At 49.0% G+C, this 13,122-nt stretch overlaps 6 protein-coding genes across 6 annotated transcripts; 2 read left to right on the top strand and 4 right to left on the bottom strand.

Moving 5' to 3' along the window:
* Nucleotides 1-23: 23 nt before the first annotated feature.
* ASPBRDRAFT_41119 (uncharacterized protein) lies at nucleotides 24-1,973 on the top strand. The gene is made up of 3 exons (XM_067624494.1): nucleotides 24-467; nucleotides 554-744; nucleotides 921-1,973. Exons 1-3 carry the CDS (start codon nucleotides 302-304, stop codon nucleotides 1,653-1,655), a joined length of 1,092 nt encoding a protein of 363 aa, XP_067480685.1. The 5' UTR covers nucleotides 24-301; the 3' UTR covers nucleotides 1,656-1,973.
* Nucleotides 1,974-2,118: 145 nt separating this feature from the next.
* Nucleotides 2,119-3,125, top strand: ASPBRDRAFT_149031 (alpha/beta fold hydrolase). Its single transcript, XM_067619297.1, has one exon. The coding sequence runs from the start codon at nucleotides 2,143-2,145 to the stop codon at nucleotides 3,058-3,060; it is 918 nt and encodes a 305-aa protein (XP_067480684.1). The 5' UTR covers nucleotides 2,119-2,142; the 3' UTR covers nucleotides 3,061-3,125.
* ASPBRDRAFT_41117 (cytochrome P450) lies at nucleotides 2,816-5,485 on the bottom strand. The gene is made up of 9 exons (XM_067624493.1): nucleotides 4,878-5,485; nucleotides 4,783-4,818; nucleotides 4,499-4,720; nucleotides 3,792-4,435; nucleotides 3,610-3,721; nucleotides 3,485-3,535; nucleotides 3,405-3,430; nucleotides 3,266-3,339; nucleotides 2,816-3,202 (listed from the first exon to the last, which is right to left on the bottom strand). The coding sequence occupies exons 1-9, from the start codon at nucleotides 5,191-5,193 to the stop codon at nucleotides 3,148-3,150; spliced, it is 1,536 nt and encodes a 511-aa protein (XP_067480683.1). The 5' UTR covers nucleotides 5,194-5,485; the 3' UTR covers nucleotides 2,816-3,147.
* A 354-nt stretch (nucleotides 5,486-5,839) lies between these two features.
* On the bottom strand, nucleotides 5,840-7,731 carry ASPBRDRAFT_53633 (uncharacterized protein; the record flags this gene model as incomplete). The annotated part of the gene is made up of 5 exons (XM_067627104.1): nucleotides 5,840-6,686; nucleotides 6,738-6,973; nucleotides 6,996-7,086; nucleotides 7,149-7,548; nucleotides 7,626-7,731. 5 exons carry the CDS (start codon nucleotides 7,729-7,731, stop codon nucleotides 5,840-5,842), a joined length of 1,680 nt encoding a protein of 559 aa, XP_067480682.1.
* Nucleotides 7,732-8,153: 422 nt separating this feature from the next.
* ASPBRDRAFT_205676 (fungal specific transcription factor domain-containing protein) lies at nucleotides 8,154-10,370 on the bottom strand. Its single transcript, XM_067621750.1, has 4 exons — nucleotides 9,483-10,370; nucleotides 9,031-9,432; nucleotides 8,738-8,982; nucleotides 8,154-8,682 (listed from the first exon to the last, which is right to left on the bottom strand). Exons 1-4 carry the CDS (start codon nucleotides 10,340-10,342, stop codon nucleotides 8,216-8,218), a joined length of 1,974 nt encoding a protein of 657 aa, XP_067480681.1. The 5' UTR covers nucleotides 10,343-10,370; the 3' UTR covers nucleotides 8,154-8,215.
* Nucleotides 10,371-11,956: 1,586 nt separating this feature from the next.
* On the bottom strand, nucleotides 11,957-13,091 carry ASPBRDRAFT_41114 (uncharacterized protein). The gene has a single exon (XM_067624492.1). It carries the CDS (start codon nucleotides 12,713-12,715, stop codon nucleotides 12,158-12,160), a length of 558 nt encoding a protein of 185 aa, XP_067480680.1. The 5' UTR covers nucleotides 12,716-13,091; the 3' UTR covers nucleotides 11,957-12,157.
* Nucleotides 13,092-13,122: the final 31 nt, after the last annotated feature.

Raw genomic sequence — 13,122 nt, 5'->3', positions numbered from 1 at the left:
AGGCAGGCAGGAGATCGTCAACATTCAACTCTATTCGTCATTCCCAGTGATGCCCCTGGCTTGAGGTGCTGAAGAAGGATGGAAAGCCTCGGAAAACAGCGGAGTTCCACCTATTCAGCTCTCCACTTGGCTGAGGGGTGCTCAGCCAGGCTCAGTGGGTGCTATTCCTACAACTTACAGCTGCTCCCCCGGATCACTACGCTTCTTCCACCTCCAAATATCATCCCTTCCTGACGCTACTCTCTCCGGGTTAGACCTCAAGGGGCCTTCTTCTGCTGGTGTTGTACCTCCACTTCTGAACATGAGTCTCTCGCGTGCTTTGCCCCTTCGCAGCGGAAGGGGCACCTTATTCACAGCAGCTCCATCCGCTCTGCGCCTCTCACAACACTACCCTCTCTCTGGACGCACGTTCTCGACTTCTGCACAACGGGATGCTACATGGGGCTTCATAGGACTGGGGCAGATGGGTACGTATTGCGCGGTCGTGAAAGCGCGGAGCAACATACAGTGACCATTGTCTAACTCACATTGACAATCTCTTTGTCTACCACAGGCTACAACATGGCCAAAAACCTGCGCGCCAAGATCCCTGAAACGGATACCTTGATTATACGAGACGTGAATGAAGATAATATGTCTAGATTTGTGAAGGAATCAAAAGAAATCGCCAGAAGCAGCGGCGCTGCTGACGGCGTTTCTGAGGTTCTGGTGGCTCAGACGGCGAGAGAACTTGCAGAAAAGTCGGTAAGTTGATCGTTCCCGTTTGGGTCTTGTCACCGCTTGATGCTGGAGTCTACGTGGCTTTGCGATCGGACACTGCCTGGTACTTCGTATCAAATGCCTGGAGTACTGCTTCTGTTCACTAGAAACAACGATGCATTAGGTTGGGTCTGTAGTATCGTTGCTAATGTGCCATCCAGTCTGTGATTATTACCAGCCTCCCAGGGCCGCAACATGTCAAGGATGTCTATCACTCTATTCTCCGACAAGGTGATCTCCCTACGCTAGAAGAAGAGCGGCTATTCATTGATACGTCAACAATTGATCCTGCGTCATCGAAAGAAATCGCGAACGCTATACAAACCACGTCCCAAGGACGCTTCGTCGATGCCCCTGTATCGGGTGGTGTGGTGGGCGCGCGCGCTGGCACATTGAGCTTCATGTTTGGGGCCTCTTCACAGACCGGTCAGCTGCTCGATCGTGTGCGATCAGTGCTTCTTCTGATGGGAAAGAAGGCGTGGCACATGGGGGCGCCGGGAGCCGGCGTTTCAGGCAAACTGGCGAACAATTACATCCTGGCAATCAATAACATTGCAACGGCGGAAGCAATGAACCTCGGCATGCGCTGGGGTCTGAACCCAAAGGCTTTGGCGGAACTCGTCAACTCATCCACTGGCCGGTGCTGGCCTATGGAAGTTAACAACCCTGTGCCTGGTGTGGTCGAGACAGCCCCGGCATCTCGTGGTTACGAGGGCGGATTCGGTGTGAGTCTAATGAACAAGGACCTTCGATTGGCGATTACTGCTGCGGAGGAGTCGCAAACTCCTTTGGCGCTGGCAGATACCGCGCAGAAGGTGTATAATGCTGTCGAGGAGGAGCACCGTGGGAAAGACTTTTCGGTGGTGTATCAGTGGCTGAAGGAGCATTCGCAATGATCGGTGGGTTATCTCGGCTGGTCCGTGAGACCATTGCCTCTGATATAGTCTGGATGTTTACTATGGTCGGATTTGCAATGAGGTCTCTCTTATGAGAGTACTCAGCCATGACTCTTGCTGCTTGTTAAGCCTGTTCATATTTGCATTTTCGTCCCCTTTAGCTATTGTCTCAGGTATAGATATGCCTGCATCACCTTTACTACATATGAAGACCTTAAAGCAGTTTTATATATACTGGTTGCTCCTTGACTAGCTTACAGACCTGACCTCGTATCGGACACCTCTAAGCAATTTCGACCCAGCCCCAAATTAGATTAGCCAATCCACAATCAAGTGGATGATCTGGCGTGATCTGACAAATCTGATGAAATCTACTATTTTATTAACTACTTAAATGACTCACAACCAACCCTCCCTTCCCTACACTTCCAAAACCTATCCCTACCTATATCCTCACCCAAAACACAAACCAAACCAAGAAACGAAAATGTCATCCCCCCTCCCCACCCAAACCATCGGCCCCAGCACCGGCTACCCCATCCTAATCATCCACGGCTGGGAAATGACTCCCGACAGCGAAATCCACGACTTCGAGCCCATCTTCACCAGCATCACCACCCCTTTCCAAAGAATCTACATCGCCCTCCCAGGCATGGCCTCCACCCCATCTAGAAACATCACCTCCCTCACCGACATCTACCACCACCTCGTCCACTTCATAGACACCACTCTCAAGGATAATCCCAGCAGATTCCTCCTCATCGGCTCCTCCTGCGGCGCGTACCTCGCCCGCGCTCTAGCCCAGAGATACCTCCACCGGATAGACGGCTTGCTTCTCCGGGTACCGCTGATTGAGACCGAGGATAGTAAACGGGATTTGGATGCGCCGCTAGTTGAGCCACTTATCAAGGATGAGAAACTTATGCGGGGGTTGTCTGGGGAGGATAGGGCGCTTCTTGGGATTGATGATGGTGGTAATAAGGTCCACGTGCAAACGAAAGATTATGTGGACGAGTTGAAGAGGAAGTATAGGGAGGTTTATTACCCTGCTGAAGCGCAGGCGGATAAGGAGGTGTTGGATCCGATTAGGGGGGATGTGGGGAGGTATCGGTTGAGTGAGGAGGTATTTGGAGATGAGGATGGTGATAGTGGGAATGGGAATGGGGAGAAGTTGATGGCGCCTACGCTGGTGGTTTGTGGGAGGCAGGATGGGGTGGTTGGATATCGGGATAGTTTGAGGTTGTTGGAGAGGTATCCTAGGGCTACGTTTGCGGTTTTGGATCGTGGGACGCATGGCCTGCCGGTTGATGGGAGTGAGAGGGAGTTGTTTGGGGCGTTGGTGAGAGATTGGGTCTTTAGGGTGGGGGAGTGGAGGAATAGTCGGGATCGAGTTTTGGTTGAGTGAATAATTTTATATACAACTTTAATTGATCCAAAGAAAGCCATAATTGACATTGCGTCTCATTCTGTGCGATGGTTGTTTCGTAGGTGGTCATGATTTGCGCGGGGAGAGTTTGACTAGTAACCCCTCTTGCTTGACGAACCACCTAGAATGATTTGTTAGTGGATTGTTATTCTAGTCTGTAGTTGAGAGGGGATACTAAACGCACCAGCATGTCTCCTTCCACGGCTCATTGGGGTTGGCGAGCTGAATGTCGAAGCGGTTAAAGAGGGTTGGGATCATCTATTGCTCGTTAGATCAAGTTGGAGGGTCGACTGTAGGAGGGTTTATAGAGTTAGACTATTTACCTTGCTCATTTCCATCCAGCTGATATCTGTGAGAAGAGGTTAGCTATGAAGTTTGACTAAAAATGCTCAGGTAGACGTACTCTTTCCGATACAGAGTCGTGAACCACCGCCAAAAGCGAAAAAGTATCGTCCTAAAATTCCAAGGTATTTGATTAGCCGTGAACGGAATCAATCAATATAAACAATATGGAGAGGATAGGCTCACTCATATCGCCAGTCTTCTCTCCTAACCATCTTTCAGGGCGGAAGGCTTCCACGTCGTCGCCGAAAATACTCGCGTCGCGATGGACAACCCAAGCGTTGACACCCACGGTTGTCTATTTGTTGATCAGCATACGACTCCTCCGCTAGGAGTATAGTGAATGGAATGGAGAAGAGTCAACTTACCCCCTCCGGCAAAAAGCACCCATCGATCACAATTCCTCCCTTAGGAACAACACGAGGGAGAGTCATCCCGACAGCTGGGTGCAGTCTCAGCCCCTCCCACATGCAAGCCTGAAGATACGGCATGTCAGTTGCCTGATCCAGCGTAACTGGGTCCGAAAATTTCCCCTGACGTTTCCGATCTTCAATCTCGTCCCGAAGCTTCTTCAAGCTAGTGGGATTTTTCAAGAGTTGGTAAATGATTGACCTGGTTGAGATGGCAGTGGTATCAGAGCCCGCAAACACGTTGGACGCAGCCATTGAGAGTACGTCATCATCTGACAGCTGCATTTCCTTCTTCTTCTTCTGTACGTCAAAGAGCTTGGATAAGATGTCTTTTCCTTCTTTAGCCTCTTCGACATGCTTTCCTTCTCTACGGGCCATGACCTCACGAGCTGCAATCTGTCGAAGAGTGCCATGGCGCGCCGCGATACCCAAACGACTTCCAATGATTGGCGTCAGGTAATCATGCAGCCAGTACACCCAAGGTACTTGGCCGACCCAGGAAGCCGAGCGAAGTGCGTTCTCGATTTGACCGAACGCGCCACCGTCCGTCCCGTTCTCAAGAAAGCCGAATGTCTTGGAGAACGTGATTTCTCCAATAACATCTGCACAGTATGTTAGTAGCGGGAAAATAGCATGCAGGGGGTGTATTCAATGGGAAATCTTACCGAAGGCAAACAACTGCACCCACTTCCCCATATCAACAGTTGCGTCAGGCCCTTGTCGCTGCATGCATTGCATGAGTCGCTCCACGACCGCATTCACGCCATGCTCGAAGTCCTTAAGACTACTCATCGAGTAGATATTGTTGACGAGTCGTCGCTGGGCTCCATGGATAATCTCATTCCGTTCGGCAAAGAGATCGAATTTACGACGGCCCTGCCAGACGCCTTTGTATCATTCTTAGCCAAAACCCTACATTGATATACTTGAGGAGGGGAAGTAGACTCACTGTACCAATCACTCTTTGCAAATTTGTTTCCGGCACCTACACATCGAGGAAGTGTTAGCACTTAGGAGGGAGGTCGTGAGGAAGGCTGCTCATACCATAAATCGTCTGGATGGCATCCAAGTCTGCCACACTGACTTCGTTTGGTCCGACACGAACCAATTTACCATATTTTTCATGAAGACGGGGATAAAATCGATGCATATTACCCTTGTCTGAGAACTTTACCAGCCACCATCGCGAAAGACTGGCCCAGAAGGGACCGGGGACTTTGGCTAATGGGCTGTAGAAGCGGTTGTATAGAACATGACCGATAAGCCAGACAAGTGATAAGCCGGCAATGTATATGAGAAAGTGTGAGATATGTTCTTGGTGCGCTGAATCAACTCGAGTTAAGCCATTGAACGGATTCATCTTGGTGAGCTTGTCAATGATAATTGACCTGGATGAGTCTTAAATGTGGGGGGATGAAGATAGAGGGAAGAAGAGGCCGATTTAAATAACTTGAGAGTCGGTGTCTGACTCTGTAATTATGTACTGCTAGCCCGACATAAGCCATCTTTCTCAGGCCTTCCAGTGGCCGGATGTGGAGGCGGGCCTGCGGATCTGCGGGGTTCGGTGAGTTCTCTAGCTTCATCCCGTGGCACAAGCTACTGTATGACTTTCGGTGCAATGGTACATATACATTGTGCGTGAGGTATTGTCGGTGTTGACCGAAGATCTTAGAGGCAAGTCCCAAAAGTTAGCAACTTCATTTTGTGCTGAGAGTCAAGCTTGGAACTAGGCGCCCCACTTGACGTAGTGAGATCATAGTGGTATGTTTCGGCTTCGGTAATATTACCATACCGAACCCGAAACAAAACTATAGCAATCATCCCCAATCGACTATGCTCATGCTGTGCCAGGTTTTATAGGGATTACATCTGTTCCACATTCTCCGCTTCATTCAGATGGGTCTGTTCGGCAACCTCTGATAAGATTCACTGGAATAGCAGCTAATCCGATGACAAACCCCACACCAAAAATCTTGCATCCCAATCCAAGCTCGAAAAGTGCATTCTCAGTCCGCAATAGTGAAGCCGGCGAAATATTCATGAACGCTACTCGCCTTGTCGAGCTGAGCTGCATATCCCAGGATCCCATCAGGTCGAACAATAGCTACTGCGCCTTTGCTATCAGACACCGTATAGGCAGCATGGGCCGAGCCCTCTGGGTCATAGTAGAGTCGACCAATTGTCGGGATACAGAATCTCTGGTCTCCTCCAGCCGGCCTCTGAGCAACCACAGTGATAGACCGGAACATGCTGCGAGGAAGGCTCTGGCTAAGCTGCCTCAATTTTTCTACGGCTTGAGTGAGGCTTTCCCGAGTCTTCTCAGGATTTCCAGCGAGGAGAAGAACCGACCAAGCACCAATGTTCGGCATCAGGTGGAACAGTCGAACAGGGAGCCGTGATCCAGGGGCATATACCAAAGCATCTGGGGTTCTCCAGCCCGCTGAAATCGCCGTCGTTATAGAAGCCTTGTTGATAATACTCTCATTATAATGGATACCCAATCCAATACAAAAATCAATTGTATCATCAAAAACCTTCGCAAACAGCTCGTTTGAGCTTGAGGAAAGATCCTTGTACCTGTCAGGAACGGTGCCCGAGATGGTAGCTGAGAAATCCTTGTCAAGGTTGATTAGATGCTGCGCTACAGGACGCCGCTCCGTATCATAGCTGCGGAGCACATCGATACTGTACCAGCCTTTCACGATGCCGCTGAGCTTCCAGGCGAGGTTAACTGCATCGTGGACGCCTGTGTTCATGCCCTGTGCTGTACCAGATGAGTGCGTATGACAAGCATCGCCTGCTAGCAACACCCGGTCGTTGTTATAGAAGCAATCTGCTACGCGCTGATTGATACTGTGCTGGAGGTTAGTAAAGCAACCATAAAGAATTGGAAACAAGACTTACCCATACAAAGTCCACCAGTCAATGGTCTCAAACTCTAACGAAAATGGCTCCATAGACTTGACAGCCTCCACCTTCGCATCCTCAAGTGTAAAGTTGTCTCCATACTTGGCGAGCAATTCCTTTGTCATAGCAAATCCGATCCGCTTCACGCCATGGTCTAATTGAACCCAGAGCACGTTGCCATGGCTTTTCGATTCGATAGAAGCGAAACCAATATCAGCATCGGGCATATCAGTCTTGAAGCCCATCAATGCGTACCCATCGGAAATTTGTGTGGTCCCCTTCAAATGAAATACCGGCAAGGCGTCTCACAAGCGAGTGGCTACCATCTGCACCGACGATAAACTTACTAACCAGCAGAAATGAATGTAAATTTCTTAAAACAACATCAATCAGAGAACGCTGACATACCTTCTCACCCTCAAGCTCCTACCCGAGCTAACCTCCGTTACTTGTGAGACGACATTATAGCCATCATCACAAGCTTCCTCAACAGCGAAGCCATCTAATTTCCATCCGATGTACGGCTCGCCCCCAAGCGATACATATGCATCACGAATCACCTCCTCCGAGTACTTCTGGCGGATATTCAGACAATAATCCAGGAACGTGCCTTGCATATGCTGATACATGATCTCCCAGCCTCGGGACGTCACCCGCTTGCCATCCCTGTAAGTCACACTGTCGCGGGCCACATAACCGATTTGGTTCAGGTCGTCCAATAAGCCCAATTGATCCAGCAGCTCAAGCGTGCGCGGATGGAGAGTGGTTGCGCGACCATACATGGCTTGCTGCGTTTTGTCATGTTGCTCTGTGCGAAGCTGTTAGTCGGGCTTCGCTTATCAGGAATATCCGAAAGAAAGAAGATTGAAGTGGGTGAGTCCCTACCAACGAGTAAAGTGTCCACGCCCTGTCTGGCAAGTGCATACGCAGTAAGCAAGCCAGTAGGCCCGCCACCGCTAATGAACACGTCTGTTTTCCTTATCTCAGTCATTTGAAGTGGGACGTGATAAGACTGAGTGGGTATTCAACAGAGACAAGCCATGCAGTACTGATAGTGTAGATAATCCTGAGATTGGAAGCAGAATGCCCGGGCTTTGTAGCCAGTCCTGCTTGTCTCATATAGTGTGTCAGGAATAATGTGTTGTTCAGGGACATGGGGAGAAACCCCTCACACATGACCTCGTCATGTGCCGATCTCATGCAAGATCACCTTAGAGATCGGCAACTTATAGATGGAGAGTAATATAAGCTCAATGAATGTAGATTAACTTCCATGTGAAGAACGAATCGGTTGCTTCCCATCATAGATAGTAGCTCATGTCTTGGCTATCGGGTTCCTGGCCAGAGAGCATTCCCTTTTTGGGCAGACTCGAACCGCAAGAGTAGAGGCACATAAACCATTTATATAGTGTTACAATTATATTTTGCCATGGTGAGTGGTCTACTACTATGACATCGACGCTTCATGCGAAAATTTAGAAGAACAATGGCGCCGTCAGCCAGAGATCATCCCATAGCATCTCCACCAAAGAGTTATTAACATCTTCTCCGCTCCAGAGAGGGTCCAATGCCTCAGTAAATTGAGCATCTAGAGCGCTTTGGCTGGACCCAATGTCCTCTGGTCCGACGAGGGTGGGAAAGATTGTAGGCGCCCCAGGCATTGTCGCGTCATGACCCATCTGTTGGCCTGTATGTTGGGGTGTAGGCTTGTCGGTAGAGTTAGGAAGAGCACTAGTCCCATGGCCCTGGCTGTCTAGCACTTGGGAAAGAGTCTTCTGGAGATTGGTGGCGCAGCTTTTGGCAGTGTTGCTGCACGGGTTCATGTTTTCCAAGCAGTCACAGCAGCTTTTCCAAGCATTACCCAAAACTGACTGGGAGAATTTAGTTTTTATAGCAGCGGATGTCTGTGCCAATATGAGAACAACTCCAGCCGTAAAAGCATCTAGTGATTAAGTTCAGCGGCTACCACTTCATCCTCTGTCGTGGAGAACACATACAAAAGACATTATACCACCAGACACTTGCCAATTCAGTCCTCGAGATGTCATTCATCAAGTGCGACAGCTCAATCGCAGTCTCGACACATGATATTGAGCAGCTGATACTGAAATCAACGAATATCTTGCTTGTTGATACCGCTTGTTGCTCGAGAGGGCGATCATTCGCTTGGCGCTGTGGGCAATTGTCGCGGCAGAACTTAACGAGTGTAGGACGCAAAAGCAGGATCCTCAAATGAAGAAACCTAGAAGGCTTAGCGACCTATCATCACATGAATGGCAAAGATTGTTACCTTCCCCTCAACAGGCTGCTTTCACGACGGAACGGTCCAGCCACATCTGCAAGCTGCTGTGTATCACGCCATTGTAGAGCCGCTGGGAGTTTTGATTCAAATGCTGAAAGCTCCTCATCCAACTCAAGCAATATCTTGGCTAACTCGTTTTCAGACTTCGGCCGCTCTGACTGATCAGGAGCCCTTCCGTCCTCCCATGGCTCATAGACCTCTGATAAAATCTTCCTCAATATCTTGTATAACTCTAAATTTCTGACATAAAATTCGGTTTTTGAAAGTGTTCCAGTTAATGATTGGCAGGTTGACACGGTGGAATCAAGAAGTTCGTCATCGATAGCTTCTGGAAGAGGCACTGCAGAAGAGTGTGTCATGGGAGGGCGACCTAGCATCATACTACTTGCTCTTGGACTACTTGTCAGTAATAGTAGGATATTACCCGTAGAAGTACTCACAAATCGAGCATGACACATCCATGCCAGACACGTCTTCTCATTTGTATTTGGGCCGCTGTTCTGGCCCTGTCTGCTTTAAGAGTATGCATTCCAAGAGATTGTGCAACCCTGCAAGCAAGACCAATAATATTCCAGCATTTTGAAGGAGATTCACTTCCTTGTAAGTATTGTGATGTCAAGAGTAATGTCTGTACCAGCGCTAAATCTCCTTTATCAAGTGACATTATGTTCAGTAGTCGTTGCGAGCGCTGAAAGAATTCCTCCGCCGTCGCTTCCCGTGCCGTATGATCTAGATTAGAGAAATGACATCCTAGAGCAAAGATCATGTTTAGCGCGCAGTGAAAGAGTGCCGGGGGTACACAGGCATCTCCTAAACCCAGTCCAGACATGGTTCTATCTGTGTCTGTCTCTGCATCTGGCGTCCATAAGCGCCTATAAGCGCGAAGGAAATTTGCCTTATGAAAATATGGAAAGAGTATATGGACTTTGTCGAAGTAAAAGTTCAAGAGATAGTCAGCTAGTTGTTGTGGTGGCAGATCGTAGGATTTGACACCCGGACTAGTTTTCTCAGCCACTGATGGTATTGAACATGCTGGTGTACCGGAAGTTGCACGCGAAACCGGATATGTTGTCGATGACACTTGCCCAGGCTCCTCCGTTGCAGAGTCTCTAATTTGTTTCAGAAAAGAGGCGACCGATGAATCACCAAAGAACTCCTCCTCGCTCTCTGACAAGCCGACGAGTCCGTCAGGTGTTATACCCATTGCGGTGATGCGGCTTTGACTTCGTCTCGAATTTCGGAACTCTAAAGATTGCCTCGTTGTAGCAGTCCTCACGGCACAATCTCCGCTGTTGCTCATGCAGGCGTTTTGAGAAATAGCAGTAGGGCTATATTGTGCAAGTCTTTGCAAAGGCATGCTCTGAGAGCCAGGGTTATCATAATTCGACTCACTCCGATGACTGACATCATTCGGTGCACCCAGTCCACTTTTAGAAGTTCCGATTGAAGCAACGGAGGTTCCAGACGCAGGAATGTGGGTGGCTCTTGTAGACCCGGCTCGATCAAGGTTGTGTAATTGGCGTATATACCTGGCAGTCGCAAACACGGTTGGCTCGAGATGTCGTCCAGTAAAATGCGCAGCAGGGTCTTACTGATTTTCTTGTAATTTCCTGGAGTTTTCAACGGGATAAGAGCAAGATGTCTCTCGTCGCCTACATGGGCCGCAGGTGGGCTCAATGCCGTCGCAGCGGATTTTTCGCGCGCGACATGGTGAACAGGCGAGAGCAATTTTTCTTCTTTTTCTATATTGCTGAGACTAGTCATGAGGTCAGAAACCCAGTGCTGCCACAATATGAGGAAGCAAAGATACGCACCATTCTTGTTCCAGCAAGCGAACAGAAGAGTAAAGCACCCTCCTATAAGAACAAGTGCAATCCTCTGAGCTAGACTTAGACGTAGAGATCATATGACGCATAGAGTATTCATTAATAGCGTTAGCAGCATGTACATACTACATATATTGTATACAAGGGGGGCATGCTGAATTGCTGTGACTCGCAAGCGAGTCGGACGTCTTCGTTCTATGTCTCGCTTACTACCCCGGATCAAGTGGGGCGAGCAGCCTCTCCAGACGGAGGAACAGTGACGTGACCGCCCCGTTGCGAAGAGGAACGTTCAACCTCCCTAAGATAGGTTGCTGCATTCATAGAATATGTTTGTCAAGTGTACCTCCATATATAGTTTGGCTATGTAAGAATTCAGCGAGCTCTATATACAAGAAGTCTGCATGGTGAAGGAACCATACCCGCAAGCGTTCACAAAAAGCGTATTCAAGCTATTCGCTAACGTAACGGGATAGTCAGAGCCCTCGCCATGCGAGCTTCGCGACTCTTTCTCTGGTTTAGAATTGACCATAAACTCCCTGGTTTCGAATTTGCCCATTCTTCTCATTACCCCAAGTTCCCCTCATATTTAAGCACAAGGAGCAATAACTCCACGGGGAGCCAGCTAATTGACTGTATCGGATGTGTATCGGTAAGAGTATCGCATACTGTACCGGATACTGTATCGGCAGATGTATCATAAAGAGCGCCGGGAGCAGCATCTCCTACCATCAGTGCTCCATTGATCGTCACTCTCGGCTTGCTTTGCAACAGCATCTCTCGGATTGACGGCTTAGCTCGTTATGCAATTCTTTATTTACATTAACGTTGTGTTCGGGTTGTGGTCCAAGAAGCTGACCTCTCTTCTGTTTCAGTTTTGGCTATAAGGTGGTTATTGGCTGTTTCGAATACACCAATGCTTTGAATGTAGCATATCCTTTCACTCCATTAGACGATGGGCCTCTCTCCGACCTGGTAGTTCAGAACTCCAAGCACTCTGACGATTACTATCAGCAGGGAAGGGGACGTTGCAAATATCGGTACTAGAAGTCAACTATCGCAGACCACTACAATTCTACAGTCACTCAGGAATCAAAATATCTGCGTCGTAAATTAGAAGGCAGCGCAGAAACGTCACCTTGATGCTTTATCTTATTACAAATATATAGCCACACACTTGTTAATCGTACATTCGCAGCAAGACCCCAATCACCAAAGTGTATGTTTCCCATCCAAAATCATATTATCAAATACAAGGAAGAGAAAGCAAGATGAGGTTAAGAAGACTCAACCTACTCTTTCTTACTCGCGCTCTTCTCATCCTCAGACTCACTCCAATCCAACAGCTCCATAAGCTGATCCTCAGAGAGATTGTGTGTCCGGCTCTGAGCCTCCTTCTCCAGGTTCTTCATGTACTTCTTCTGCCTCTTCCTAGCGTTCTTTCCCCACTCAGGCACGCCACTCGCCGTCGCGAAGTCCTCGCCATCTTCAATCTCATCGTCCGTGTTCTCCACCTCTCCAAGAACCCGTCCACCGCCACCACCTCCGCGAAGCTCGTTAGCTGACACCTTGGCCTTCTTGCCATCCTTCTTGGCGCGTTCCTTCTCCAACTGCTTCTTGCGGTCACGGTCGTGCATGTACTTGAAGAAACGCTCGATGTATGGCCGGACGAGAATGTAGCCAATCACAGACAAAATAACCTTCGTCCAGCGGTTGATGCTCACATCGGCAAAGGAGGAATAGAGGTTTCCGAAGAATCGGGTAAAGACAGTTTGGCAGAAGGTGTAGAGTTGGCCAAAGAAGTCGTTGAGGGCGTCAGCGGCGATGTCGCCTGGATCGCGGGTTGCCATTTTCTTTGGTATGTTTTGTTTTCAGGTCTGAAATTGACCTTGCGTCCGAATGTTGCTGGGTTGCGTAGAGGCAAGTCGTCGGCTCTGGCCGGAAGATGGTGGATGTTTTTGTTGGGAAGAGTTGCCGTGGGGTCTTGGAGGGGCTCGGGAGGCAACTCGCGGGTCGGAGAAAGCGAGTCAATTGCAAAGCAATTATCTTGCCTGGGAGACTGACAGAGAAGAGTAAGGAGCACTCCCTGGTCCGGTGAACAGGCGTGGAACTTGATGGACAGTAGAGAAGAATTCCGAATGTGGAAATGGGTCGTTCGGGTCTAGCGTCATTCCGCTCTCGGAGTTATGGATTCTCCGGGAGGGACTGGAGAAGCCAATCACAACTGATTCCCATTTGTATGTACGCTCAACGCGTC

This window comes from Aspergillus brasiliensis, assembly GCF_001889945.1.
Source record: "Aspergillus brasiliensis CBS 101740 unplaced genomic scaffold ASPBRscaffold_4, whole genome shotgun sequence".
Taxonomy (NCBI): domain Eukaryota; kingdom Fungi; phylum Ascomycota; class Eurotiomycetes; order Eurotiales; family Aspergillaceae; genus Aspergillus; species Aspergillus brasiliensis.
Note: the sequence above shows the minus strand (reverse complement) of the source record. Positions and strands in the feature narration are given on the sequence as shown.

Coding starts and splice junctions, on each gene's coding strand:
- ASPBRDRAFT_41119 (XM_067624494.1), top strand. CDS start 302: ATGAGTCTCTCGCGTGCTTTGCCCCTTCGCAGCGGAAGGGGCACCTTA. Junction 468..553: donor CATAGGACTGGGGCAGATGG/GTACGTATTGCG, acceptor TGTCTACCACAG/GCTACAACATGGCCAAAAAC. Junction 745..920: donor GAGAACTTGCAGAAAAGTCG/GTAAGTTGATCG, acceptor TGTGCCATCCAG/TCTGTGATTATTACCAGCCT.
- ASPBRDRAFT_149031 (XM_067619297.1), top strand. CDS start 2,143: ATGTCATCCCCCCTCCCCACCCAAACCATCGGCCCCAGCACCGGCTAC.
- ASPBRDRAFT_41117 (XM_067624493.1), bottom strand. CDS start 5,193: ATGAATCCGTTCAATGGCTTAACTCGAGTTGATTCAGCGCACCAAGAA. Junction 3,340..3,404: donor GCTGGATGGAAATGAGCAAG/GTAAATAGTCTA, acceptor AACGAGCAATAG/ATGATCCCAACCCTCTTTAA. Junction 3,203..3,265: donor CCGTGGAAGGAGACATGCTG/GTGCGTTTAGTA, acceptor AAATCATTCTAG/GTGGTTCGTCAAGCAAGAGG.
- ASPBRDRAFT_205676 (XM_067621750.1), bottom strand. CDS start 10,342: ATGAGCAACAGCGGAGATTGTGCCGTGAGGACTGCTACAACGAGGCAA. Junction 9,433..9,482: donor GGATGTGTCATGCTCGATTT/GTGAGTACTTCT, acceptor AAGTAGTCCAAG/AGCAAGTAGTATGATGCTAG. Junction 8,683..8,737: donor CTGGTGGTATAATGTCTTTT/GTATGTGTTCTC, acceptor CTTAATCACTAG/ATGCTTTTACGGCTGGAGTT.
- ASPBRDRAFT_41114 (XM_067624492.1), bottom strand. CDS start 12,715: ATGGCAACCCGCGATCCAGGCGACATCGCCGCTGACGCCCTCAACGAC.